Below are 27,258 nucleotides of genomic sequence, written 5' to 3'. Positions count from 1 at the left end.
TCCGAGGAGCAGGAGAGTTGATGTTTCAGGCACCAGTCCTTCATCAGGAATGATGTGTGGATGTGCAAAGGGGCCTCAGCGTCCTCCTACACCAGTCACTGCCAGTTGTCAGACAGGTGCAGCAAGCAGTCAGCAAGGCAAGTGGTATATTAGCAAGAGGAATTGAGTTCAGAAGTGGGGATGTCTCCCTGCAGTTAGAGGGTCATTGAATATATTCAAGGCTGAACTCATCTGATTTTGGAACAACAAAGAAGTGGATGTTTGTGGGGGAAGGCAAGAAAATGGTTTCAAGACCAGTACAGAATAGTTAGTCAGACAGCACAGAAACAGACCCTTCAGTCCAACTAGTCCATGCTGACTATATTCAGAAACTAAGCTAGTCCCACCTAGATTGGGCCATATCCCTCCGAACCTTTCCTATTCATGTACTTATCCAAATGTTAAGTTGTAGAATGAACAGACCTTGGAGTGCAGGTTCATAGTTCCTTGAGAGCAGAGTCTCAGGAAGATAGTGAAGAAAGCGTTTGGGATGCTTTCCTTTATTAGTCAGAGCATTGAGTATGGGGTTGGGAGGTCATGTTGCAGCTGTACAGGACATTGGTGAGACCACATTTGGAATACTGCATTCAGTTCTGGTCTCTCTGCTAGAGGAAAGATGTTGTGAAACTTTGACAGGAGTTGGAAAAGATTTACAAGGCTGTTGCCAGAGTTGGAGGGTTTGAGCTACAGGGGGAGGCTGAATAGGCCAGAGATATTTTCCCTGGAGCATGAGGGGCTGATGTTTAGGGGTAAGAATAAATTATACAAGAGGGATGGGTTGCACCTTAAAGGTGGGGGACCAGCATTCTGGCAGGTAGGTTTGCCACTGCAACACAGCTGCGTTTAAACTAAATAGCGGGGGGAGGGGGGGGGGGGGGGAGGGAGGGGGGGGGGTGGAGTGGAGGGGACAAACTGGAAGTTTAAGAAGAAAGTTAGAACAAGAGAAGTCAAAAAAGACAATGGAATCAATGGAGCAGAAAACTCAAAAGAAAAGGATCATGCCGTAAGGTCAAGTGAAATAGGGATTGATAGGAAGGGTGAGGGGAGTAACAAATTAAAAATATTAAATATGAATGCACGAAGCATTAGAAATAAGGTGGATGAGCTTGAAGCTCATTTGGAAATTGGCAGTTACGATGATGTGGGGATAACTGAGATGTGGCTTCAAGTGGACAGAGCCTGGGAAATGAATATTCAAGAGTATACGTGCTATCATAAGGACAGACTAACTGGCAGAGGGGGTGGGGCAGCCTTGTTGGTAAGGAATGATATTCAGTCCCTTGCATGGGGGGGACCAGAATCAGGGGATGTAGAGTCAGTATGGCGAGAACTGAGAAATTCTAAGGGTAGAAAGACCCTAATGGGAGTTATCTACAGGCCCCCAAACAGTAGCTTGGATGTAGTGTGTAAGTTGAATAAGGAGCTGAAATTGGCCTGTCGCAAAGATATTAGTACAGTTGTTATGGGGGATTTCAACATGCAGGTAGACTGGGAGAATCAGGATGGTACTTGACCCCAAGACAGGGAGTTTGTGGAGTGCCTCTGAGATGGATTCTTAGACCAGCTTGTGCTGGAGCCTACCAGGTGTTGTGCAACAATTCGGATTTGCTCAGGGACCCCGAAGTAAAGGAGCCATTAGGACGTGGTGACCACAATACAATAAACTTTAATCTGAAGTTTGAAAGGAAGAGGGTAGAATCGGAAGTGACCATATTTCAGTTGAATAAGGGAAGCTATGGAGGTATGAGGGAGGAGCTGGCCAATGTTCAATGGTGCAATCCCCTCGCAAGGATGGCAGTGGAGGAACAATGGCAGGTATTTCTGGGTATAATGCAGAAGATGCAGGATCAGTTCATTCCAGAAAGGAAGAAAGGTCCTAAGGAGAGGAAGGGGTGGCCGTGGCTGACGAGGGAAGTTAAGGACCATGTAAAGACAAAAGGGAAAAAGTATAACATAGCAAAGATGAATGGGAAACCGGAGGACTGGGTGTTCATAGGGGCATGGATTGGGTGAATATCCAAGGTCTTTTCCCCTGGGTATGGGAGTCCAGAACTAGAGGGCATATGTTTGAGCTGAGAGGGGAATGATTTAATGGGGACCTGAGGGGCAGACCTGCTCGCTCTCCGCAGTATCCCAGTGTTGTGAAAGATATTCACTTTCAGGTAGATTTATCTTGACATTAGTCTTGATGTTTTTGCTTTTTCTGCCCCTGTAAGATCCTGAATCAGCACCTTCAGGGGAATTAGTTGGAGCGGCGTGAGAACAGAGGGGAAGAGAGAGTGGGATGGTGCTTTCAATTTTGTGGAATAACAAAGAAAAGAATATCCGCAGAAAGTAGAATTCCTTGTTCTGAATTTCTACCCTGCACTGACAATGATCACTTTTGTAATCTCTTTTTAACAGAGTATTGGACAATCTGAAGACAGAAGTTTCAAAATCAACAGATAAAGGGCTCTGCAGTCCTCACTTTGACATCAATGTCTGACAGTCACTCAATCCATCGGGACGACAACAATTTTCCAACTATGATTCTGTGAGAAGGAGCAAAGCTTTTTGGTTCCGGTTTGAGTACGTTTTCAGCATCCGTGGGACTGGATGAGAGACCCTACTGTTGAAGTGCACTGAGTGTGGAGCCTGAAGCAGTTATACGGCGTGGAAAAAGAAATTCACGGTGGGGAGGGGCTCCACACGCGTTTGTGTGTGGCTGAAGCATTGGCCATGGAGAAACCCGAGGAATCCTGCCTCGTGGAGAAACCGTGGAAGTGTGGCGACTGCGGGAAAGGATTCCATGTCCCGTCTGTCCTGGAGACTCATCGGCGCAGCCACACTGGGGAGAAGCCATTCTCCTGCTATGTCTGCGGGAAAGGCTTCAGCGATTCCTCCACCCTGCTGAGACACCAGCGGATTCACACGAGGGAGAGGCCCTTCAGCTGTCCCGAGTGCGGGAAGGCCTTCAGCAATTCCTCCGCCCTGCTGACCCACCGGTGGGTCCACATGGGGGAGAGGCCGTTCAGATGTCCCAAGTGCGGGAAGGACTTTACCCAGGCCTCTGCTCTGCTGAGGCACCAGCGGATCCACACGGGGCAGAAGCCGTTCCCCTGTACAGAGTGCGGGAAGGCCTTCAGCAATTCCTCCAACCTGCTGACCCACCGGCGGGTCCACACGGGGGAGAGGCCATTCCCCTGTCCTGTCTGCGCGAAGGCCTTCAGCAATTCCTCTAACCTACTGACCCACCAGCGGGTCCACACAGGGGAGAGGCCATTCAGCTGCCCGAAGTGTGGAAAGGACTTTACCCAGGCCTCCAACCTGCTGAGGCACCGGCGGGTCCACACGGGGGAGAGGCCGTTCAGCTGCCCCAAGTGCGGGAAGGACTTTACCCAGGCCTCCAACCTGCTGACCCACCAGCGGGTCCACACGGGGAAGAGGCCTTTCAGCTGCCCGGAGTGTGGGGAGGGGTTCAGTCAGGTGAGCCACCTGCGGAGGCATGAGCAGCTCCACTAGGGGGAGAGGCCCTTCAGGGGCCCCGAGTGCAGGAAGGGGTTCACCTGCTCGATTAAGCTGCTGACCCACCAGTGTCTCCACACAGGGAGAGGCCGTTCACCTACTCTCAGTACGGGAAGGGCTTCACCTGCTCCTCCATACTGTGGACGCACTGAAGCGGCGACGGCTACGTGCCATTATCGACTGGACTATCAACCCAGTTTCGGGGTGCTGGGTTCGAATCCGGCCACGGCAGATGGCAGAATTGGAATTTGGTCAGAAACTGGAGTTCAGAATCTAACAATGAAACCATTTTTTTGCGGGGTGGGGGGGGGGGGAGTGGAGAAAACCCCCATCTGATTCACTCACATCCTTTTTAGGGGAGGAAACTGCTGTTGTGGGAAAGGATTCACTCAGTCGTTCCAGCTGCATCCTTTACCCAGGCTGGCCTACACATGACTCCAGACCCACAGCAGTGTGGTTGACTCAACACTGCCTGTCCAACTTACTTGAATACAGGATACAGGTTGAAATTACTGAGTGAGACAATACTTCCTACAGGTTAAGGCTGTACCAAGAATCCAATTACAAAGGGATAACTCAGTGGTGACCAAGACTAAGGAAAGTGTGGTTGTGGGGGGATGTGTGCGCACTTCGGTCTTGAGCTGTTTGAAAAGTAGCTACTTTTTATCTGCCTTTTTGCTGGGGGGATCTGAAGCTGTAACAAAGCTGGATCACAATAAAGGTTACCTGAACTTACTGCCGGGCTCAGACTCTCATTGAAAGTTTTGAGCTCCAAGAGGTTTTTGTTTTAAAGCTTCTCATTTGTTTCAGCCTCCTGCACTGAGTTTCCAATGTCATGTATCAGATGGAAAATGAATGAGTAGGTAGTATCGTTAGAAATTGTAAATTTTTCAGGAGTGCAGGTACTGCGTCATTTCATCAGCATTGTAAGGTTTCCTGGCAGCACTGGGACGTTTGGGCTGTGTTCACTAGATGTGGAGGTGCCGGTTTTGGACTGGGGTGGATAAAATTTAAAAACTCATACAACACCAACTTTATTTGAAAGCACCAGCTTTTGGAGTGCTGCTCCTTCATTGGGTAGCTGTGGAGCAGGATCGAAAGACATTACCTTTTATAGCGAAAGATCACTATGTCATGGATATATTGAAGAAACCTAGATTGCTGTTAAGTCTTTCATCTTTTAGAATGGGTTGCAGGTTTCAGTTTGTTCGTATGTAAATCATTGAACATCTTTCAAGTCATGTTCTTGAGATGATCTAAGGTTTGATTTTTTAAAAAAAAGTCACATCTCAGCTCAGACAATGCCTGAAAGGTGTGAGGTTCGAGTCTGTCAGAACCAGTCTAATTCAAGGTTGGGATCCTATTTCCTAAGTAGAAATTTATAAAATATTACATGGATTGAGTGCCTGCAGACTGTGCGCTTTTTAAGCAAAATTGAATGTATCTGCAAATATTCTGCCAAGACAAATTCTGTGTGTGTGTGTGTGTGTGTGTGTGTGTGTGTGTGTGTGTGTGTGTGTGTGTGTGTGTGTGTGTGTGTGTGTGTGTGTGTGTGTGTGTGTGTGTGTGTGTGTGTGTGTGTGTGCACACGCGCGCATGTTTGGTAAAGTGTGAGTGTGATGGAGTATATGTCTGTGAGAGGCTTGGTGTATGTGTGTATGAGATAGGTATGAACGCAAGGGTTTACGTTTTACTAAAACAAGGAAGTGCAGTTCATTGTAGGACCCTGGGTCATGTTGTAAAAGAGAGAGACATAAAGTCATAGAGATATACAGCATGGAAACAGACCCTTTGGTCCAATCTATCCACACCGACCAGATATCCCAACCCAATCTAGTCCCACCTGCCAGCACCCGGCCCTTATCTCTCCAAACCCGAGACATGGGGTGGAGGGTTAGGTACATAGTTCTTTGAAAGTTGTATCACTGGGTAGGCAGAGTGGTTTAGAGTACTGGGTACAGTTCTGGTGGCCCTGTAATAGGAAGGAGACTGTTAGAGAGGGTTTGGTAAAGATTAATCAGTACTGAATACCAAACAGTTCTTCCTTCGTGTCGGGGAGCTCAAAACTCGGGGGCATATTCTTTCAAGGTGAGAGGAGAGAGATTTAAAAGGAACCCTAGGGGCAACGTTTTGACAGAGGGTGGTTTGTGAGTGGAATGAACTTGCTGAGGATGTGGTCGATGCAGGTACAGTTACAACATTTAAACGACATTCGGATCGGTACATGAATAGAAAGGTTTAGAGCGATATGGGCCAAATGCAGGCAAGTGGGACTAGTTTAGTTTGGGAAACCTGGTCAGCATGGACGAGTTGGACCGAAGGATCTGTTTCTGTGCTGTATACCTCTCTGAACTGGAAGTGATCTTATTGAAACCAGTAGAATTCTGAAAGTGGCTTGACAGGATAGATGCCGATAAAATGCTCCTTTTTCGGGGGGAGAGTCATAGAATCCTGACAATGTGGAAGCAGGCCATTCGGCCCATCTATTCCATACTGGCATTCTGAAGAGCATCTCACCCATACCCACCCCCATACTCTGTATTTCCCATGGCTCATCCACCCTAACCTGCCCATCCCGGGGCACTATGGGTAATTTAGCATAGCCAATCCACCCTAACCTGCCCATCCCTGGGCACTATGGGTAATTTAGCATAGCCAATCCACCCTAACCTGCCCATCCCTGGGCACTATGGGTTATTTAGCATAGCCAATCCACCCTAACCTACCCATCCCAGGGCACTATGGGTAATTTAGCATGGCCAATCCACCTTAATCTATAAGTTAGATTAGTCCACAAGGGTGAAAAGTACAAGGAATTAAAAACAAACAGTGAGGGTAAAAAGCACAAGCCCAGTGACTTGTGTCTGCCCTAGGTCGCGTGGCACCATTTTCCTAACGGCCGCCCTCCCGCCGCTTCCTCGCTCGAGCGACTTCTCCTCCCAACCGCCTTCGCCCCCGCGTGATGTCTGCACGGGGGGATGGGCGGGGCCGGGGGAGCCTCACCGTCACCAAGCAACAGCGTCATCAATGGACCGACAATCAAAACTGGATACTGATGTCACAAAACCTGAAACGATACCTGGTGTGTCTGAACGTGTGCCACATTGTAACAAAAGTTATGAAAGATATTAACTTTCAGGTGGAGATATCCAAAATGCAGAGAGATGTCAGTCTTGATGTTTTTGCTTTTCTGCCCCAGTAAGATCCTGAATCAGCACCTTCAGGGGAATTAGAGCGGAGTGAGAACAGATGGGGAGAGAGAGTGGGATGGAGCACTGAGTGTGGAGCCTGAAACAGCGATATGGCCTGGGAAGAGGAATTCAAGATGGGTTCAGGCTCCACGCCCGTTTGTGTGCGGCTGAAGCGTTGGCCATGGAGAAACCATGGAAGTGTGGCGACTGTGGGAAAGGCTTCCATTTTCCGTCTGCCCTGGAGACTCGTCGGCGCAGTCACACCGAGGAGAGACCGTTCCCCTGCACCGACTGCAGGAAGGCCTTCAGACATTCCTGCCACCTGCTGACCCACCAGCGGGTCCACACGGGGGAGAGGCCCTTCAGCTGCACTGTGTGCGGGAAGGCCTTCAGCAAATCCTCCAGCTTGCTGACCCACCAGCGGGTCCTCATGGGTGAGAGGGCATTCCCCTGCCCTGAATGCGGGAAGGTCTTTACCAGGCCTCTGCCCTGCTGAGGCACCGGCGGGTCCACAAGGGGGAGAAGCCCTACAGCTGCACTGTGTACGGGAAGCCCTTCAGCTTGCCCCAACTTGCTGGCCCACCAGCGGGTCCACACGGGGGAGAGGCCATTTCCTTGCCCTGAGTGTGGGAAGGCCTTTACCCAGGCCTCCAACCTGCTGAGGCACCGATGGGTCTACAGATGGGAGCGGCCCTTCAGCTGCCCTGAATGCGGGAAGGCCTTCACCCGCTCCTCCTACCTGCGGAGCCACCAGCAAGTGAACGTACCATCGCAGGGCGATTGAAGGAATGACGGCCAAATGCCATTATCGACTGGACTATCAAACCATTTCTGGGGATTCCTGGGTTTGAATCCCGCCGTGGCAGCTAGTGGAATTGGAATATGGTCAGAAATCTGGAGTGAAACCATTGTCAATGGGGTTGGGGTGGAAGAAATCCCCATCTGATTCACTCAGCTCCTTTTTAGGAAGGAAACTGTTGTTGTGGGAGAGGATTCACTCAGACATCCCAGCTGTCTCCTTTACCTAGTCTGGCCGACAGCAGTGTAGTTGACTCTACACTGCCCATCCAACTTCCTTGGATACAGGATACAGGTTGAAGTTCCTGAGTGAGGCAATACTTCTTCTGGGTGAAGGCTCTAGCAAGGATCCAATTACAAAGGGACAACTTGGTGGTGACCAATAATGAAGAAAGTGAGGGGTTGGAGGGAGTGTGTGCACTTTGACCTTGAGCTGTTTTTAAAACATTGCTACTTTTTCTATGCCTTTCTGTTGAGAGATTCTGAAGCTGTAACAAAGTTGGATCACAACAAAGATTACCTAAACTTCACACCGAGCTCAGCCTCTCATTGAGAGCTTTGAACTCAACAGGTTTTTGTTTTAAAACTGCTCATTTCTTACTGGCAACAGTGAGAACTGCTGATGCTGGAGATCAGATTCAAGATTAGTGTGGTGCTGGCAAAGCACAGCAGGTCAGGCAACGTTGATTTTCCTGCTCCTTGGATGCTGCCTGACCTGCTGTGCTTATTTCTTACAACCTCCTATACTATGTTTCCAATGTTGTGTATCGGTTGCAGCAGTGAATGAGTAACCGGTATTGTTAGAAATTGTAAATTTTTCAGGAGTCCAGGTACTACATCATGCCATCGGCATTGTACAGTTTCCTGGCAGCACTGGGAGGTGTGGGCTGTGTCCACTGGAAACGATGTGGAGGTGCCGGTGTTGGACTTGGTGGATAAAGTTAAAAATCACACAACACCAGCTAATAGTCCAACAGGCTTATTTGTAAGCATTAGCTTTCGGAGCGGTGCTCCTTCATCAGGTAGCTATGGAGCAGGGTCATTAGACACAGAATTTATACTGTCATGCAACAGATAGGACATATTGAACAAATCTAGATTCAGATTAATCTTTCATCTTTTAGAATGGGTTGCAGGTTTCAGTTCATTAATATGTAATCCCCCGAACTACTTTTAATTCACCTTCTTGAGATGATTTAAGGTTTTATAAAAATAAGTGACATCTCAGCTCAGACACTGCACCAGAGTGTTTATGTCCCAATCTTCAATCAGACTGGTTCTATTAATCAAAGTAGGAATTTATAAAATATTACATGGATTGACGGCCTGCAGTTTGTGTGCTTTTTGAGCAACATTGAATATATCTGCAAATATAATTCTGCAAATGGAAATTCACCCCATTGACTTATGTGTAATTGTATCTGCACGAGTGTGTATGTGCGTGCATGCGAGTTTGTGCATGCATGCTAATGAAGTGTGTGTGAGATGGAGTATAAGCCTGTGAGATGGTGTGAGTGTTAGAGTGTGTGTGTGTGTCTGAGAGAGCGACAGGTAAAGACATGGGGTGTTTGTGGAGCAGGATCATAAGACACAACCACCTGATGAAGGAGCAGCGCTCCAAAAGCTAATGCTTGCAAATGAGTCTGTTGCAGTATCTCCTGGTGTGTTGTGAATTTTAACTTCATACACCCCAGTCCAACACCGGCATCTCCAAACCGGGTACATAGTTCTTTGAAAGTTGCATCATTGGTAGACAGGGTTGTGAAAGAGGCGTTTAGCACACTTTCCTTCATTGTTTACACCGTTCAGTGCAGGAGTTGGGACATCACGTTGAGGTTGTACAGGATATTGGTGAGACCACGTGGAGAGGACTGAGTACAGTTCTGTTCGCCCTATCGACGACCACAAGTTGTCGGGTGACCTTATTTGGATTTATAAAGTCATGGGGCGTGTAGGAAATGTAAATATCGCAGGGGGGAAAAAGTTATGCATCTCCCCTTTTTTATTTCTCTTGGCATTTAGACATTTAAATTCTGTCAGTAACAGCCTTATCGCCAGAGAACATACTGCGCGTGCTCGCCGGCGTCAGGATGAAATTGCGCATGCTCCTCACTGCACGAAAGGCACGCCTCGCCGCTTTCTTTTGATGGGCCAATCAGGAGCACTGGAGGACCGAAAGGTGACTGGTCCTCCTGCCAATCAGTGCCTTCCTATTGTCTGAATGCAGAAGCTGGAACACGAGCTTCGGAAGTTGCTGCTTTCTCTCTGAATGAAGATTGAGTTTGTTCCAGACTCCCTTCTTACTTCTGCTAATCTAATCGTTTTACCACATCTGTCTGTAGCGTGCAACCCCCCCCCCCCCCCCCCCCCCCCCCCGATAGCTTGGTCTTATTACTTTTGCTGATGCAACACAGGGTCTTATTTGGTTACCTTGTTCATACTAACTCCCTATGTGCGTGACCATTGCTACTGTCATGTCAATACATCTGCTGCTACCAGTCTTTCAGTTAGTTATTTTTTGGAATATACCCTCATGATTCTGCCTTGCGATTTTTGCAGAAGCAAGATGCAGCTACTTGTAACTGCTTGCAACCATATCGAGCTTAACATATTCCCCCCAGCACGGACGAGTTGAGCCGGAATGTCTATTTCTGTGCTATGACACTGGAATTGTCTTCGGTGATTGCAGAAGTGTGGTTGGACTTTCAGAGCAGCTTTCCAAGATGTTGTGCCCTTACTGGGAGCAAAAGAAGTTACAATGAAGTCTTTAATTTGTGAGACAGCAACTGAGTGAGAATACATCTGAGAGTTTGGTGGAAAGTGGGAATTCATTGCACTGTGGGAATGAAGCCCTACCCTAGCCAGTCATTTCTGCTGATGGATGAGACCAGGCCTCAACTTGAGGGGAGTAGATTTAGAGCTGAAAATGTGTTGCTGGAAAAGCGCAGCAGGTCAGGCAGCATCCAAGGAACAGGAGAATCGACATTTCGGGCATAAGCCCTTCTTCAGGAATGAGGAAAGTGTGTCCAGCAGACTAAGATAAAAGGTAGGGAGGAGGGACTTGGGGGAGGGGCATTGGAATTGCGATAGGTGGAGGGAGGTCAAGGTGAGGGTGATAGGCCGGAGTGAGGTGGGGGCGGAGAGGTCAGGAAGAAGATTGTAGGTTAGGAAGGCGGTGCTGAGTTCGAGGGATTTGACTGAGACAAGGTGCGGGGAGGGGAAATGAGGAAACTGGAGAAATCTGAGTTCATCCCTTGTGGTTGGAGGGTTCCCAGGCAGTAGATGAGGTGCTCTTCCTCCAACCATCGTGTTGCCATGGTCTAGCGATGGAGGAGTCCAAGGACCTGCATGTCCTTGGTGGAGTGGGAGGGGGAGTTAAAGTGTTGGGCTACGGGGTGGTTGGGTTGGTTGTTCCGGGTATCCCAGAGGTGTTCTCTGAAACATTCCGCAAGTAGGCGGTCTGTCTCCCCAATATAGAGGAGGCCACATCGGGTGCAGCAGATGCAATAGATGATGTGTGTGGAGGTGCAGGTGAATTTGTGGCGGATATGGAAGTGTCCCTTGGGGCCTTGGAGGGAAGTAAGGGGGGAGGTGTGGGCGCAAGTTTTACATTTCTTGCGGTTGCAGGGGAAGGTGCCGGGAGTGGAGGTTGGGTTGGTGGGGGGTGTGGACCTGACGAAGGAGTCACGGAGGGAGTGGTCTTTTCGGAACGCTGATAGGGAAGGGGAGGGAAATATATCCCTGGTGGTGGGGTCCGTTTGGAGGTGGCGGAAATGACGGCGGATGATATGTTGTACATGGAGGGGTGGTAGGTGAGGACCAGTGGGGTTCTGTCTTGTGGCGGTTGGAGGGGCCGGGCTCAAGGGCGGAGGAGCGGGAAGTGGAAGAGATGCGATAGAGGGCATCGTCGACTACGTCTGGCGGGAAATTGCAGTCCTTGAAGAAGGAGGCCATCTGGGTTGTACGGTTTTGGAACTGGTCCTCCTGGGAGCAGATGCGGCGGAGACGAAGGAATTGGGAGAATGGGATGGCGTTTTTACAGGGGGCAGGGTGGGAGGAGGTGTAGTCTAGGTATGTGGGAGTCGGTCGGTTTATAGTAAATGTCCGTGTCGATTCGGTCACCCGAAAAGGTCCAGGAAGGGGAGGGAGGAGTCTGAGACGGTCCAGGTGAATTTGAGGTCGGGGTGGAAGGTGTTGGTAAAGTGGATGAACTGTTCAACCTCCTCGTGGGAGCACGAGGCAGCGCCGATACAGTCATCGATGTAGCGGAGGAAAAGGTGGGGCATGGTGCCAGTGTAGCTGCGGAAGATGGAGTGTTCCACATATCCTACGAAGAGGCAGGCATAGCTGGGGCCCATGCAGGTGCCCATGGCTACTCCTTTGATTTGGAGGAAGTGGGAGGATTGGAAAGAGAAGTTGTTCAGGGTGAGGACCAGTTCAGTCAGTCGAAGGAGGGTGTCGGTGGAAGGGTACTGGTTGGTACGGTGGGAAAGGAAGAAGCTGAGGGCTTTAAGTCCTTCGTGATGGGGGATGGAGGTGTACAGGGTATGGATGTCCATGGTGAAGATAAGGTGTTGGGGACCGGGGAAGCGAAAATCATGGAGGAGGTGGAGGGCGTGAGTGGTGTCCCGAACGTAGGTGGGGAGTTCTTGGACTAAGGGGGACAGGACCGTGTCGAGGTATTGTTGGGGAGATTTCACTGGGGTGTTTAATGTAGGGCTAGGGAGGGTGACACTAGTTCTGCAACAGATACTTCTAGTTCCAGCCCTGAAATGGTTAACAACAGCCAAGCGAGCTGCTGCTGGCGACTGCATGACTACCTGGCTGGAGCTTGTAAGGGATATGCATAATGTTAATTAAATCTTGGAGCCTGTAAATACCAGCAAGTATCAATTGCCCCATCGAAACTCGGGATTAATAAAGAAACCGATCGGAATCTGTAACTGTTAGACAAGTGTGAATTGCTCTATCGGAACCTGTAACTGTTAAGTGTGAATGGCTCTATTTAAGTCTCAAGTTGATAAGTGTAATTGTCAATTTAGTTAAACTGAAACTATTGAAAATGGCTAGCCTGTCAGACGCATAGTAATTCCTTGAAACAATGAACTATTGAATACGGGATCGGAACCGCTCCCGGGGATGGCTGAGCCATTGTTAAGCACAGCAGGAGCTGGACAGGCACTTCGATGCGGCCAATAGGAGGACGGATCCCCAGCGTGCGCAGATGAATGGACCAATGGGGAAGGCGAACTGACCGGGGACTCCAGGCAGCGCGAAGTATAATTGTGTCAAGTTTGAACGAGAAGGGAGAACGCCTTCTCCAACGAATGCATGCTTGTAGATTCGTTGTACCAGTTAAGATTCTGTGAATAAACTGCTGTCTGCGTCTAACCATAGTTGCCAGTGTGAGTCTCTCCTTCCAAAAGAACACGCAAAGACGGGACCCCGCGGGTCCGTCTTAACATTTGGTGACTCTGACGCGGGAAGGAAAAGAGACAACGGCAAGTTGGCAACGTTGGCATATCAGGGAGCAGACAACCTTCGGCCGAAGTTTTCTAAAGGTGGGGAAGCACCTGTTAAATCTAAGGCTTCCAGTAGTTAGATTTTCTCTCAGTTAGTTTCTTGTCTGCTCTCCGACCCTCACCAACCCAAAAAACCTGATCAATTTGACAGCAGCATCGCAGAGTCCTGACTGGTAAGCTTTTACTAACCTTTTAACTTACCTAGAGTATTTATTTCGCTAACGCCTAACTGTTTTTGCCTGAGTCCCTAGCGCAGCTTTCGGAGCCGGAGCGCATATCTGTTTTTGCCTGAGTCCCTAGTGCAGCTTTCGGAGCCGGAGCGCATATCTGTTTTTACCTGAATCCCTGGCGCAGCTTTCGGAGCTGGAGCGCATATCTGTTTTTACCCGAATCCCTGGCGCAGCTTTCGGAGCCGGAGCGCATATCTGTTTTTACCTGAATCCCTAGCGCAGCTTTCGGAGCCGGAGCGCATATCTGTTTTTGCCTGAGTCCCTAGCGCAGCTTTCGGAGCCGGAGTGCATATCTGTTTTGCCCGATTTTGCAGACGGGTAGTGGTGTTGTGCAATGATCCTAAAGCAGCAGTCATCACAAACGGCACAAAGTCAGATAACTTTCATATTGGGAGGGGTAGTCGACAGGGGTGTCCTCTTTCACCACTGCTATTTACCTTGGCAATTGAGCCATGAGCTGAGGCTATCAGGAGGGATCCTGAAATAGTGGCGCCAGGAGTGGGAATGGGCGAACATAAGATTACCCTATATGCTGATGATGTCCTTTTGTTCTTGGTCAATCTGGAGGAGTCAGTTCCTCGATTGATTCAAACAATTAATGTGTTTGGCAGTGTTTGGGCTACAGGATCAACTTTACAAAACTGGAAGCCATGCCAGTGGGGGGATTAGTGGAGGTGCCTGATCTGAAGGATAGAATGCAGTCCCTGTTTAGATGGTCATCAAAAGGGCTTTTTGTATTTGGGAATGTTTATTACTCCTGCCTTCCACCAGCTGTATAAAGCGAACATGTACAGTTACTGGAGAGGATAAAGCAGGATTTGCAGCGGTGGGATGGATTACTGTTATCATGGTTCGGCCAAATTGCCCTGATTTAAAATGAATGTTCTTCCTCGCCTGTTGTACCCCATGAGAATGCTTCCGTTGTTGCTACCCAGATGAGTATTACTGAGGCTTGATGGTTGGCTCGGTTATTTTATTTGATGTCGCAGGCGCCCCCTAATTAAATTTACCAAATTGCAGCTCTCGCAGGATGAGGGAGGGTGGACCTTCTGGACTTGAAGAGATATCAAATAAGCGCTTTGTTAGCATGAGTGGGTGACTGAGCACAGAGGGATTTGATTTGACGTTGAAGCCTCAGTCGAGATGTCCCCTCAGTTAATCTATTATTCATGGATAAGATGAAATCCATAACCGAGCTATGTAAGAGTTCAATCATTTTAAATACGGTGAAAGCCTGGAGGATAATGAGACAAGACGAGGGCAATTGGCTTAAGACCTCGCCATTTACCCCATTGGTGGGAGCTCAAGGATTTAAACCTGGGGCAATGGACTCCGGCTTTAAGTCATGGGAGAATAAGGGAATCTCCTGTCTGGGAGATTCATGCAAGGGGGAGGTCTTGATGTCATTTAGCCAACTAAGTCAGAAATATGGATTGTCTAATAGGAACCTTATCCGTACTTTCAGATAAGTGATTATATACAGAGGAAGACCACACTCCTGGCTCAGCTTTACAGATCAGACGTGGAGAAAAGACTGCTCTGGTGTAAGGGCGCTCTTTCAGTTAGTACTTTGTATCATTTACAGAAGAGACGTGCCTTAAAGGACATGGAGGGACACTGTAGGACGTTGAATCAGGAGCTAGGAGAGGAGATTTCATTGGAAATATGGAAGATATATGGGAAAATGTAAGGAAAATTTCAATATGTAACAAAGCACAGGACGTGCAATTGAAGAATTTACGCAGCGCTCATTTGGTGCCAGAGAGGCTACCTAAGTTCAAGAGAGGAGCATCACCAGGGTGTTCCAAATGTAAAATTAGTATAGGCACTCTCACACACTGCTATTGGTCATGTTGTAAGATCCAGAGATATTGGAGTGCTATCGTAAAGGAGCTGAAAGACATCCTGGGGATTGAAGTTAAAGTGGATCCGGTATTCCTACTTCTGGAGTTGCCAAATTTGTCTTTCTGGGGGAACAGGGGAACAGACTGTGTAACATTCTTACCCACTGTGCAAGGAAGAACATTTTTGGCCGCTGGAAAATCCCCCAGGGCTTATGGGGTGGCGTAGGCTGGTGATGGAGCATCTCCCCCACGATTCCCTCACAAATATGGTGCACCACAAAACAGTGCAGTTTTACAAGACGTGGCAGCCCTTCTAAATTACATCGATGCAGACTTATCAGCAATATTAATTAGGGCCGTGGTATAGCCATGGAAATCAGTCTGGGCACCCGTGGGACCCTGAGAGGGGGAGGCTGGGGCAAAAGAAAAAGGGTACAATAACTGGTGCTCCCAGTGATGGGAACCTCAGTGGAGGTGTAGTGAGTGAAATAGAATAAAGTAATGTGATATAATTTGAGTTAATTTGAATTCAGTTTAATTTAGTTTTTATTTAATTTGATTGCAGTTTAGTTTAAGCTAAGTTTGTTCTGGTACAATAGTAGGTAGTTCATCATTAATAGTATTGTGATATGACATTGTTGCACTGCATATATCTTTGAATTTTGGTATTGTTCTTTTTTGTCTATAGATGTTTTGTGAAAATTCTGAAAAAAAGTCTAAAAATACTTTTGAAAAAAAAATACATTTTCTTGCCTTCCCCGATAACTACTTTTGAGATTCAAAAGTCAGATGAACTCCGCTTTGAATATATTCAATGTCTCCCTAACTGCAGGAAGACATCCCCACTTCTGAACTCCATTCCTCTTGCTAACATATCACTTGCATTGCTTGCTGCACCTATCTGACAACTGGCATTGACTGGAGTAGAAAGCCTGAGTAGAAGGTAGCCGAGGCACCTTTGTACATCTATACATCATTCCTGATGAAGGGCTTTTGCCTGACCTGCTGTGTTTTTCCAGCGCCAAAATTTCGACTCTGATCTCCAGCATCTGCAGTCTTCACTTGCTCCACAACCCAATATATCATCATTTAAACAACGTATCTCCTTTCTGTTATTTTTTTACAGGAAAGGCTATAACTTCACAATGTGTTACTGCATTTGCCAAATAAGACACATACCTAAATCAACTTTGCTGCAAGTCAAGAACTGAACGCCAGAATGAAAAAATAAAATGGAAAAGAGCGTGTTGTACTCACAGATGTTGGACAGACGGAAGAAGTTGAAGTTCAATCTTCATTCAGAGAGAGAGGAGCAACACCAGCTTCACAAGCTCATGGTCCAACTTCTGCATTCAGAAATGGTGGTGGGGGGGCGGGGGAGTAATCAAAAGCCGGAGGACCACATTCTTTCCGGTCTTCCAGTGCTTCCTATTGGTCCAGCAGAAGAATGTCGTGCGCTGTTTCCGCCGACAGCGAAGAGCATGCGCAGTATTTTGTTGACACCGGCGTACATGCGCAGTGCTTGCTGACACCGAGAAGCATGCGCAGAATGCCCAATGGAGATACTGGTGCAACTGACAGATTTACAGTGTCCAAATGCCAAGAAGAGAAAACATTTTTTTTGTTTCCCTGAGACTCAACAGTTTATTCCTTTTTCATTTTGTCTGGCTGCTCCACTTTTGTATGTCTTTTCCCCAGGGTAGAGGAAGTCCAAAACTACGGGGGCATAGGCTTAGGCTGGGAGGGAAAAGGTTTCAAAGGGACCGAACTGGTAACATTTTCACGCAGAGCGTGGAAGAGATGCCAGAGACAGTGGTCTAATCTGGAACAATTACGACATTTAAAAGGCATCTGGATGGGTATATGAATAGGAAGGGTTGAGAGAGAGAGATGGGCCAAATGGTGGCAAATGGATCACGAGATTAATTTAGAATATGTGGTTTGCGTGCTGTGCGTCTCTATGACTCTATTTGTACATAATCTGAACCAAGACTAGGAATACGCCATTCCACCTTTACAGCCTGCCCTCAACTGTGGCCTAACTGTACAGACTTCAATGCAAGTTTCAGAAAGGTGTCTGCAGCTTTTTAAACAATTGAACATACTTTCAGACTTTACCAATGTTTCTTAATAAATCATTTTAGCCATTTTCAATGTTAAAGATCAGCGATTTCTCACCCATCTCCACTACAACCACCCCTTCCCCCATCTTCCAGGTAGACTCATGACCATCCATTCACTCTCTATCCTTAGAAAGGCTTGATACAGTGATCAACGAGGGCTCGAGGCACGAGAAAGGATGGGAGTGGGGGTGCAGGTAGAGAAATTGGACGGGAGACAGAGACTGGGAGGAAGAAAGAGAGAGAAAATGGACATGGAGACAGAGCATTGGGGGTAAAGATAGCCTGGCGGTACATAGGGTGGGGGGCAGAGGGTTTGTCAGAGAGAGAGAGAATGGGGGGGGGGGGGGGGTGGATGCAGAGTGTGAAACGAGAGAAATTGGGAGTTGCAGAGTGTCGGGAGAGAGAATGAACTGGGTCACGGTGGGGGAGAAAGAGAGCAACAATGAATGACAGGAGAGGGTTGGGGAGAGCGAGGGAATGGATAGAGAGCAGAGGGTGGGGAAAGAGAGAATGGAGAGGGGACAGAGAGTGTGTGGAGAGGGACTGGATGGCGGAAGGCAGAGGGTGTGGAGAGAGAGAAGAGGATTGGATGGGAAAAGCAGGTGGATGAGAGACTGGACAGGGGGCAGAGGGCGTGGAGATAGAATGGACGGATGTGCAGAGAGTGACATGTGTGTGTGTGTGTGTGTGTGAGAGAGAGAGAGAGAAAAGAGACGGGAAGCTAGGGATAGCGAGAGAGAATGGACAGGAGGAGCTGAGGGCATGATTGGGTCCTGATTGAATGGGGAGGTGGTGAAAGGATCCCACCCACTTCCAGCATCCCTTTCTCTGCACACTGGGGATGGCAAGAAGTGGCTTGAAACTGAACCAAGAGTCAGCCCTTTCAGGAGACGGGAGCTGGGCAAAAACAGGAGGATGGGTTGGAGTCCATTGAAAGGTGGAGGAATTGGGAGACAGAGATTTAGGGTAGAAGATAGAGAAGGCTATTTCATATCAACCAGAATTCTCTCATCCTGTTTTCTGTCCTGCACTGACAGCAATGATCTGTTTTCTCAAGGTATTAGCAGAGGAGGATTTGCTCTTCAGACATGCACAAGAAATTTACTGAGGGCCTGAATATCAGCAGCGTTAGAATTCAGGAGGGGAAATGTTTGTCTACAGGAAATGATTTCAAACATCAACGTGCATTGAGAAGCCCGTGATTACACACAGACTGCTTCAGGGTTCTGATTGTGGAGAGAACTTGAACTCTTTAGCGAAATGTGAACTAGTGTTTTTGCTGTAGGCGTGCCCGTCAGTGGATCGTTGAAGCTGCTGAGACACAATGACCCCTGCACCATAGAAAATGTAGAAGCAAATTCAATTCCTCAAACTGACTGGAGTGTCACCAGGATTGGGAAGAAGCCAATTGATTGCTGAGAGCTGGAGAGGGGATTCCTCGGAGCGGCAGGGACCTGGGTTCGATCCCACCCTCAGGGTGACTGTGTGGAGTTTGCAATTCCCTATCTCCCCCAACTCCCCCCCACCCCCCCCCCCCACCCCCACCACCCCTCCCGTGTCTGCTTGGGTTTCTTCTGGGTGCTCCGGTTTCCTCCCATGGTTCAAAGATGTGAAGGTTAGAGTGGATTGGGCATTATAAATTCAGGGATTAGCTGTGGGGGTTATTGGGTAGGTCTGGGTGGGATGCTCTTCAGAGGGTCAGTATGAACATGTTGGGCCAAATGGCCTGTTTCCACAGTGTTGGGGTTCTATGATTCCCCAAAGTGTCTGCAGCCTGGCTTCCAGCTCCATCTCTCTGAGCCGAAGGTCCTCCAGCCTGTGTTTCCCTAGCTTCCAGCACCCAGAACCTCCCACCTTCTGCAAATCGAAAGACAAGTCCCACCCTGCCCTCTCCAATGTGTGTTGTGTAACGGCTTAATCATTTTTAGTGGGCCAGCAGAGGCTGATAGCCAAGTTCGGAAACCAGGAGGATGGCCTCAAGCGCGACCTTGCGTCCATGTCACAAGCTCTCTCTCTCTCTCTCTCTCTCTCTCTCTCTCACACACACACACATACACACTCACAAGCACACGCTCGTGCAGACCCTCTCTGATAGACATGCTCTCTGTCAGAGACACACTAATACACCCCCCACACTCACACACACACACCTTCTCACCGGATTATACTCCATCTCACACACACACACTTTACCCAGCATGCACATGCATACACACACGCTCTCTCTCATGCATGCACTCACACATTTGGGGTGAATTTGCATTTGCACAATTATATATTTGGAAATAGAACCAGTCTGACTCAAGATTGGGACACAAACAGTCCCGAACCTCAGCTTTCATGCGTTATTTGACGTGAGGTTCCTTATATAAAACATTAAGTTACCTGGAGAATCTGACTTAAAAGAGGTTCTGGAATGTACAAATTAATGAACTGAAATCTGCAACCCATTTTAAAAGATGAAAGATTTAACAGCAATCTCGGTTTCTTCAATATATCATTTATGTTACATGACACTAAAGGTTTTTGCTATATATTCTGTGTCTCATGATCCTACTCCACAACTACCTGATGAAGGAGCAGCGCTCCAAAACCTAATTCTTCCAAATAGACTTGTTGGACTATATCCTGGTTTTAGTGAGATTTTTAAACTTTGTTTCCAGTGAATACAGCCCACACCCTCCACTGTTGCCAGTAAACTTTGCAATGCCAATGAAACAATGAACCTGCAGTCCTGAAAAAACATACAATTTCTTCCAATACTAGCTACTCATTCACTGCTCCTTCTAAGATACGACACTGAAAACTTAGTGCTGGAGGCTGAGAAGCTTTAAATCAAAAACCTGTTGGATCTCGCAGCTTTCAATGAGTGTCTAAGCCTGGCAGTAAGTTCAGGTAACCGCTACTGCGACACAATTTTGTTACAGCTTCAGATCTCCCCAGCAAAACGATGTAGAAAAAGTAGCTTTAAATAAACCTCAAACTCAAAGTGCATACACTCGCCCCACTCCTCCCGCCCCATTTTCTTTACTATTGGTCAGCTGAGCTGTTGCTTTGTAACTGGATCCCTGGTACAGCCGGGTAAAGCATGCAGCTGGGACGACTGAGTGAACCCTTTCCCACAACAGCAGGCTCCTTCCCGAAAAAGGACATGAGTGAATCAGATGGAGGGGTGGGGGAGGGGGGAGGGGTTTCCCCAGGAAATGGTTTCATCCTTAGATTATGAAGTCCAGATTACTGACCGAATTCCAATTCTGCATCTGCCGAGGCAGGATTCAAACCTGGGATTCCCCAGAGCTGGCTTGATAGGATCACTCAGCCATCGCTCCTTCAATCCCCCTGCGATGGCACGTGACCTCACTGGTGCCTCCGCAGGTGGGAGGAGCAGGTGAAGCCCTTCCGGCACATACAGCAGGTGAATGGCCTCTCTCCAGGGTGGAGCCGCTGGTGGGTCAGCAGTGCAGCTGACTGAGTGAACCCTCTCCCGCACATGGGGCCTGGGAATGGCTTCTCTCCCTTGTGGACCGACTCGTGCGTCTGCAGTTGGCTGATCCGACTGAACCCCTTCCTGCACACTGAGCAGGTGAATGGCCTCTCCCCGGTGTGAATGCATCTGTGGGTTTCCAGCAGGGATGGGGAAGGGAATCCCTTCCCACAGTCCCCACATTTCCACGGTTTCCCCATTGGGGGAACTTTCCTTGTGTTGCTCTGGGTTTGAAATTACAAACAGAACGGGGACATAGTCTGTCCCACTGTGAGGGGTGAGATTTTGATTCCCCCAAGCTGAGTAACTGGTTTGGAGCACTTTTCACAGTCAGCGCACTGAATCTCCCTCACTCGGTGTCTCAGTATTCTTCCTGCGGCACCAGTGTCCAAATTCTTTGAAACAACCAAAAGGAAACATCTCTTCTTGATTGGAATGGCTGCTGATATTCAAGTCCCAATGAATCAAGTGGCTCTGTCAGAAGTTGATGGATCATTTACTTTCAGATTTCTTTCTGCACATCTTCCTGCAAAATAAATCACAAAGTAAGTGATCACGATCAGTACGTTAAATGAACATAAAAAAGGTGGCGATTTCTGTAGATTGCCAGATGCCTGCTGATCACATATTACCCAGCACACAGAAACCTGAAAACACTTATGCAACCAGATAGCCTTAAGTGTGTTTGGAGGAAATCTTCATTTTGGTGACAATAACATGGGATAAACTGCCTAAAAAGGTGCTGGAAATGGAGCTGAATCAAGGATATGAAAATGAAATGTCAAGGCTGCTTGAGAAAAGAAAGCCAGCAAAGTTACTGAATTACTTCCTGCTGTCGGATTAAATAAAAAAAGATGACAAAAAAAGGACGTGACCCCATTACAATATTAGAAGGTGAATAATAATAGCAAAGAAACTTTTACAACAGCCAACAATATCAGATATACACCAAATGAAGCTTCATACGTCTACATTTTATATCAATGCCCTCATCCCTTAAATGCTGCTCAGTTCCCTGAGATACTAGCCTTCTAATTGTGAACATGAAGAAAGAAGCAATCCTTTTCTAGGGAGCAAACTGTAAACGTGCCAAACTGAGGGAGTACACAAGGAAAGTACCCTTAAGAGAAAAATAAAGTAGCTGAGCACCTTTGGACACTCTGCTCCCTCCCTGGATTCACTCCAGTTGCTACAAGTGAACAGTGTTTCATCCACCCCCATCTCCCCTTCCCACTCCCTGTCTCACTCCTGGAGGATGGGGAATGGAAAGGGGGTGACATTGCTTTGCTCCCAGATGTTGCCCAGAGGGAGAGAATTTCACTCTGAAACTAACAGGGATGACGTCAACAATAGAGGGCGTGCCGGACAGCTGCCCTGCAGTTGAGGCACGTGTGGAATGGAGGACACTTTGCAAACTCCCACTCTCCTCCAAGTCAAGCAGTTTGAGTTCAAGCAAAGCAATGGCTTTAATTTTATGTTAGAAAACCTCCTCTGTGCCATGGGAACGCTTCTACCATGAGAAATTCAGGGTTACAGATTCATAACAACAGGAGGAGTAGGCCATTTAGGCCAAATCCTCCAATCCTGGCAACACCCTTGTAAATCTTTTTGGAACCATTTCCAGTTTCACAACATCTTTCCGATAGGAAGCAGACCAAAATTACATGCAATATTCCAAAAGTGGCCAGACCAATGTTCTGTACAGTGGCAACATGAGCTCTCAATGACTTTACTCGATACTCTGAACAATGAAGCAAAGCATAACAAACGCCTACTTCACCATCCTATCTGCATGCGACTCTACTTTTAAGGAGCTATCAACCTGCACTCCAAGGTCTCTTTGTTCAGCAACAGTCCCGAGGACCTTACCATTAAGTGTAAAAACCTGTTCTGATTTGCTTTTCCAAAATGCAGCACCCCACATTTATCTAAATTAACCTCAATCTGCCACTCAACTCATTGGCCCATCTGAACAAACTCCCGTTGTAATCTGAGGTAATCTTCTTTGCATCCACCGCACCTCCAATTTTGGTGTCATCTACAAACTCGGTAACTATACCTCCAATGTTTAGATCCAAATCATTTGTATAAATGACAAGAAGTAGTGGACCCAGCACCGATCCTTATTAAACACAACTGGTCACAGGCCTCCAGTTTGAAAAGCAACCCTCCATCACCACCCTCTGTCTTCTGCCTTCGAGCCAGTTATATATCCACATGGCTAGTTCTCCCTGTATTCCATGAGATCATACCTTGCTCACACGTCTCATGAGGAACCTTGTTGAATGCCTTCCTGAAGTTAATATAGATCACGTCCACCGCTCTGCCTTCATCAATCCACTTTCTTACTTAGTCATAGAGATGTACAGCAGGGAAACAGACCCTTCAGTCCAACCCGTCCATGCCGACCTGATATCCCAACCCAATCTAGCCCCACCTGCCAGCACCCAGCCCATATTCCTCTAAATCTTTCCTATTCATATGCCCATCCAAATGCTTCTTAAATGTTGCAATTGTACCAGCCTCCACCACTTCGTCTGGCAGCTCATTCCATACACGTACCACCCTCTGCGTGAAAAAGTTGCCTCTTAGATCCCTTTTATATCTTTCCTCTCTCACCCTAAACCTATGCCCTCTAGTCCTGGACTCCACCACCCCAGGGAAAAGACTTTGTCTATTTATCCTATCCATGCCCCTCATAATTATGTAAACCTTTATAAGGTCACCCCTCAGCCTCCAACGCTCCAGGGAAAACAACCCCAGCCTGTTCAGCCTCTCCCCATAGCTTAATTTCTCCAACCTCGGCAAGATCCTTGTAAATCTTTTCTGAATCCTTTCACGTTTCACACCATCTTTCCGATAGGAAGGAGACTAGAATTGCACGCAATATTCCAACAGTGGCCGAACCAATGTCCTGTACAGCCGCAGTATGACCTCCCAACTCCTGTACTCAATATTCTGACCAATAAAGGAAAGCATACCAAACACCTTCTTCACTATCCTATACACCTTTGACTCCACTTTCAAGGAGCTCTGAATCTGCACTCTAAGGTCTCTTTGTTAAGCAACACTCTCTATGACCGAACCATTAAGTGTGTAAGTTCTGCTAAGATTTGCTTTCCCAAAATGCAGCACCTCGCATTTATCTGAATCAAACTCCTTCTTCAATCAACTCAATCAAGTTTGTGAGACATGATTTCCCATGGACAAAGCCATGCTGACTATCGCTAATCAATTCTTGCTTTTCCAAAAGCATGTAAATCCTATTTCCCAGGATTCTCTCCAACAACTTGTCTCCCACGGATGTTAGGCTTACTGGTCTTGCATTCCCTGGCTTTTCCTTACCACTTTCCTAAATAGTGGCACCACGTTAGCCACCCTCCAGTCCTCCGGCACCTCACCTGTGACTATCGATGATACAAATATCTCAGCAGGAGGTCCAGCAATGGTTTCCCTAGCTGCCCACAGAGTTCTAGGGTACACCTGATCAGGTCCTGGGATGTATCCACCTTTATGCATTTCAAGACCTCCTCCTCTGTAATATGGACATTTTCCAACATGTCACCATCTATTTCCCCACATTCTATATCTTCCATGCCCTTCTTCACGGTAAACACTGATGCAAAATATTCGTTCAGCATCTCCTCCATCCACTGCAGCTCCACACATAAGCCGCCTTGCTGATCTTTGAGGGGCCCTATACTCTCCCTTTTTACCTTTTGTCCATAATGTATTTTTAAAAACAGTTTGGATTCTCCTTAACTCTATTTGCCAAACCTATCTCATGCCCCCTTTTTGCCCTCATGATTTCTCTCTTAAGTATGCTCGTACTGCCTTTATACTCTTAGGATTCACTCGATCTCTCTGTCTAGACCTGACATATGCTTCCTTGTTTTTCTTTACCAAAATCTCATTTTCTCCAGTCATCCAGCATTCCCTACACCTACTAGCCTTTCCTTTCACCCTAACTGGAATATACTGTGTCTGGACTCTTGTTATCTCATATCTGAAAGCTTCCCATTTTCCAGCAACCTGCGAACATCTGCCCCCAATCAGCTTTTGAAAGATCTTGCCTAATACCTGAATCTTCCTCCAATTTAGTACTACAACCTTTAGATCTGAGATATTATTTTCAATCACTATTTTAATGTTAATAGGATTGGGGTTGTTGGCCCTTAGGTTTTACACCCTCTCTAGTATGTACATCCACATTGTGAATTAGAAAATTTCATTGTACACACTTAATAAATTCCTCTATTTGGCAGATAGGTAAATGGGCAGGAGTTATAACTTGGGTCCACTCTTCCTTCATTCCCATCAACCCTACCCCCATTCCCACCCCAATAGTCCAACGGCACTTTCCCCTGCAACTACCGAATGTGTGACACCAGCCCATTAACCTATTCCCTCCTCACTATCCAATAGCCCAAACTTACCTTCCAGGTGAAGCGGCACTTTACCCGCACTACCCACAACCCAGTCTACTGCATTTGCTGCTCACAATGTGGTCTCGTCTACATTGGGTGACTGCTTCGCAGAACATCTACGTTCTGTCCGCAAAAAATACCATGAGCTTCCAGTTGCCTGCCAATTCCACACCCCACCCTGTTCGCTGGCCAACATCTCTGTCTCAGGTTTGCTGTAGTGTTCCAGCGAAGCTCAGCACTAGCAGAACGAAGAGCACCGAATATTGCACTTGGGGACCATACATCACTCCAGTCCCAAGATCGAATTCAATCATTCTAGGGCCTGAAATCCATAGTATCCTCGTCCCTTCCACACACACCAAGCCTTGTTATCACATAGTCTGTCATTACACACTACCTATTCTTAGCCACGAACAGTCTTCATTCACTCTCCCACGCAGATCGTTATCAACTTCCCTTTCCTGTCCAACAATTCTTCCCTCGCTTTGGGCTCTGTCCTGGTCTATCATTTCCTGCGTCCGCCTTCCTCCCACAATATCCCCTGCATATAAACCGACAATTTCCCAATCACCATCAGTTCATTTTTTTGTTTCTGATATACAGCATCCGCAGTTCTTTCCGCTTTTTATTGAGAGAGAGTTGGAAATTGTTTCGAGAGACAGAGAGAGAGAGAGGGGAGAGACAGACCAGACATGAACTGTTGAGGTCCGTTGTTAGTCATAACGTAAAATCATTGCAGTGCGATCACTTCCTTTAATCATGAATAGAGACCCGTAACTCTCTGCGAGCTTGTGGCGCAATGGTAGCGCGTCTGACTCACGTGTTTAAATCACGTCAGGCTCAGGGTTTCAAACCAAGGAAGGAGTACATTTACTTCTTTCCGGGAGCTTTCGATCACACACGTGAAGCTTTGTTGTCAGTTTGATTTGTGAACAGTGTGTCAGGGAGGTGGTGTGCCCATTGTTTGGGTAAACGCTCAGCTCCCCGCAATGTGAGAAGTAAAACACAAACTTGATCACGGGATTTAAACACACAGCCGCTTTGTTCAGTTATACCGATACTTCCACAACATAATCTAGAGATTCCCAGCTTTGTGTTTCAATCTAACAGGAGGTCACAGCTCATCCTGCTATAGCAGAGTGACAGCGAGTTCAGATAGAAATGTTTCCCACCAACAGCAAATCCTTTCCTCTCACTGGACACAGTTGAAATTATCTTTATTCAACAGGAGGAGGGGAAACTCCAGTCTGACGGACCCTCTCCACATTAACGGTGAGCCTGAATTTTATAAACGGTGTCAGTAAAATCCAGTGGCGGACACTGATTTGGTTCAGTCGATTTTTTGCCAAGCGTAATTCACCGAGAGGATGCTGCTGTGTGAAACAGCGTGGGGAATTACTGTAGGGCCTCCTGCGCATGGGACACACCGCAACTGATGTGTTTCACCTTCACCAGTTTATTCCCATCTCAGATAAGAGAGGTTTGGTGAGTCAGATCATAACAGGCCGACAGAGAACAGGAGAAGAGCACTCAGCCCTTCACAAGCTTGTCACCACAGCTGGGTCATCGTGGTCCGTGTATCAGTATGGGACAGTGAGCTGCATCTACTGACTGGAAGCACAGCAAATTGGAGTGCTGGTGGGACTATCACACAGGAGAAAACGGCTTTGACCTATCAACTGGATCGGTCCCAATGCGCAACTCCGCTCACCTCAACTGAATAACTGTAAACAAATTACTCCGTGATTCAAAGGAATACTCGGTTTTGAATCTGCATTGTGTCTAGGACCTTCGAGAATGATGTCAAAACACCTTCATTGCTGTGATGGAGTATCCTGTTGGGCAGAATATACCCGTTGTGAAATTTCTTTCGTTCTGTTGGTCCAACTCCGATTTCACTCAGAAACACGAAATGTGTGACAGCGCAGACCGAGGCTACGCAGCCCACCTTAGCTCTGCTGGTTCAACACAATATGTAAATAAGTGTCTCATTCTGTCGCCTTCTCCCTGTAAATCTGCACATTGTCACATTGAACATGCCCACCGAATTCCCTTTTGTGTCCATTGAATCTGCCTCTTTGTCACTGTCAGACAGC

The 27,258-nt window shown here is 47.4% G+C and overlaps 2 protein-coding genes across 2 annotated transcripts in view; one reads left to right on the top strand and one right to left on the bottom strand.

The window, feature by feature from the left end:
- The window catches only part of LOC148143726 (uncharacterized), a 437,486-nt gene that overhangs the window by 273,335 nt on the left and 136,893 nt on the right, over positions 1 to 27,258 (bottom strand). The gene's annotated exons all lie outside the window — the stretch shown is intronic.
- Positions 2,758 to 7,230, top strand: LOC148143730 (uncharacterized). The gene is made up of 4 exons (XM_087975710.1): positions 2,758 to 2,988; positions 3,241 to 3,527; positions 4,701 to 4,706; positions 6,993 to 7,230. Exons 1-4 carry the CDS (start codon positions 2,758 to 2,760, stop codon positions 7,228 to 7,230), a joined length of 762 nt encoding a protein of 253 aa, XP_087831836.1.

This window comes from Chiloscyllium plagiosum, unplaced genomic scaffold, assembly GCF_037043375.1.
Source record: "Chiloscyllium plagiosum isolate Xiang-an unplaced genomic scaffold, Cpla_swu_hap1 HiC_scaffold_27, whole genome shotgun sequence".
Lineage (NCBI taxonomy): Eukaryota > Metazoa > Chordata > Chondrichthyes > Orectolobiformes > Hemiscylliidae > Chiloscyllium > Chiloscyllium plagiosum.
This window is presented reverse-complemented; position numbering and strand designations above follow the sequence as displayed.

What these genes read in the sequence shown, in the direction of transcription:
- LOC148143730 (XM_087975710.1), top strand. Translation starts at nt 2,758, where the DNA reads ATGGAGAAACCCGAGGAATCCTGCCTCGTGGAGAAACCGTGGAAGTGT. An exon ending in GCTGTCCCGAGTGCGGGAAG is followed by an intron (nt 2,989 to 3,240) that starts GCCTTCAGCAAT and finishes GTCTGCGCGAAG; the next exon opens with GCCTTCAGCAATTCCTCTAA.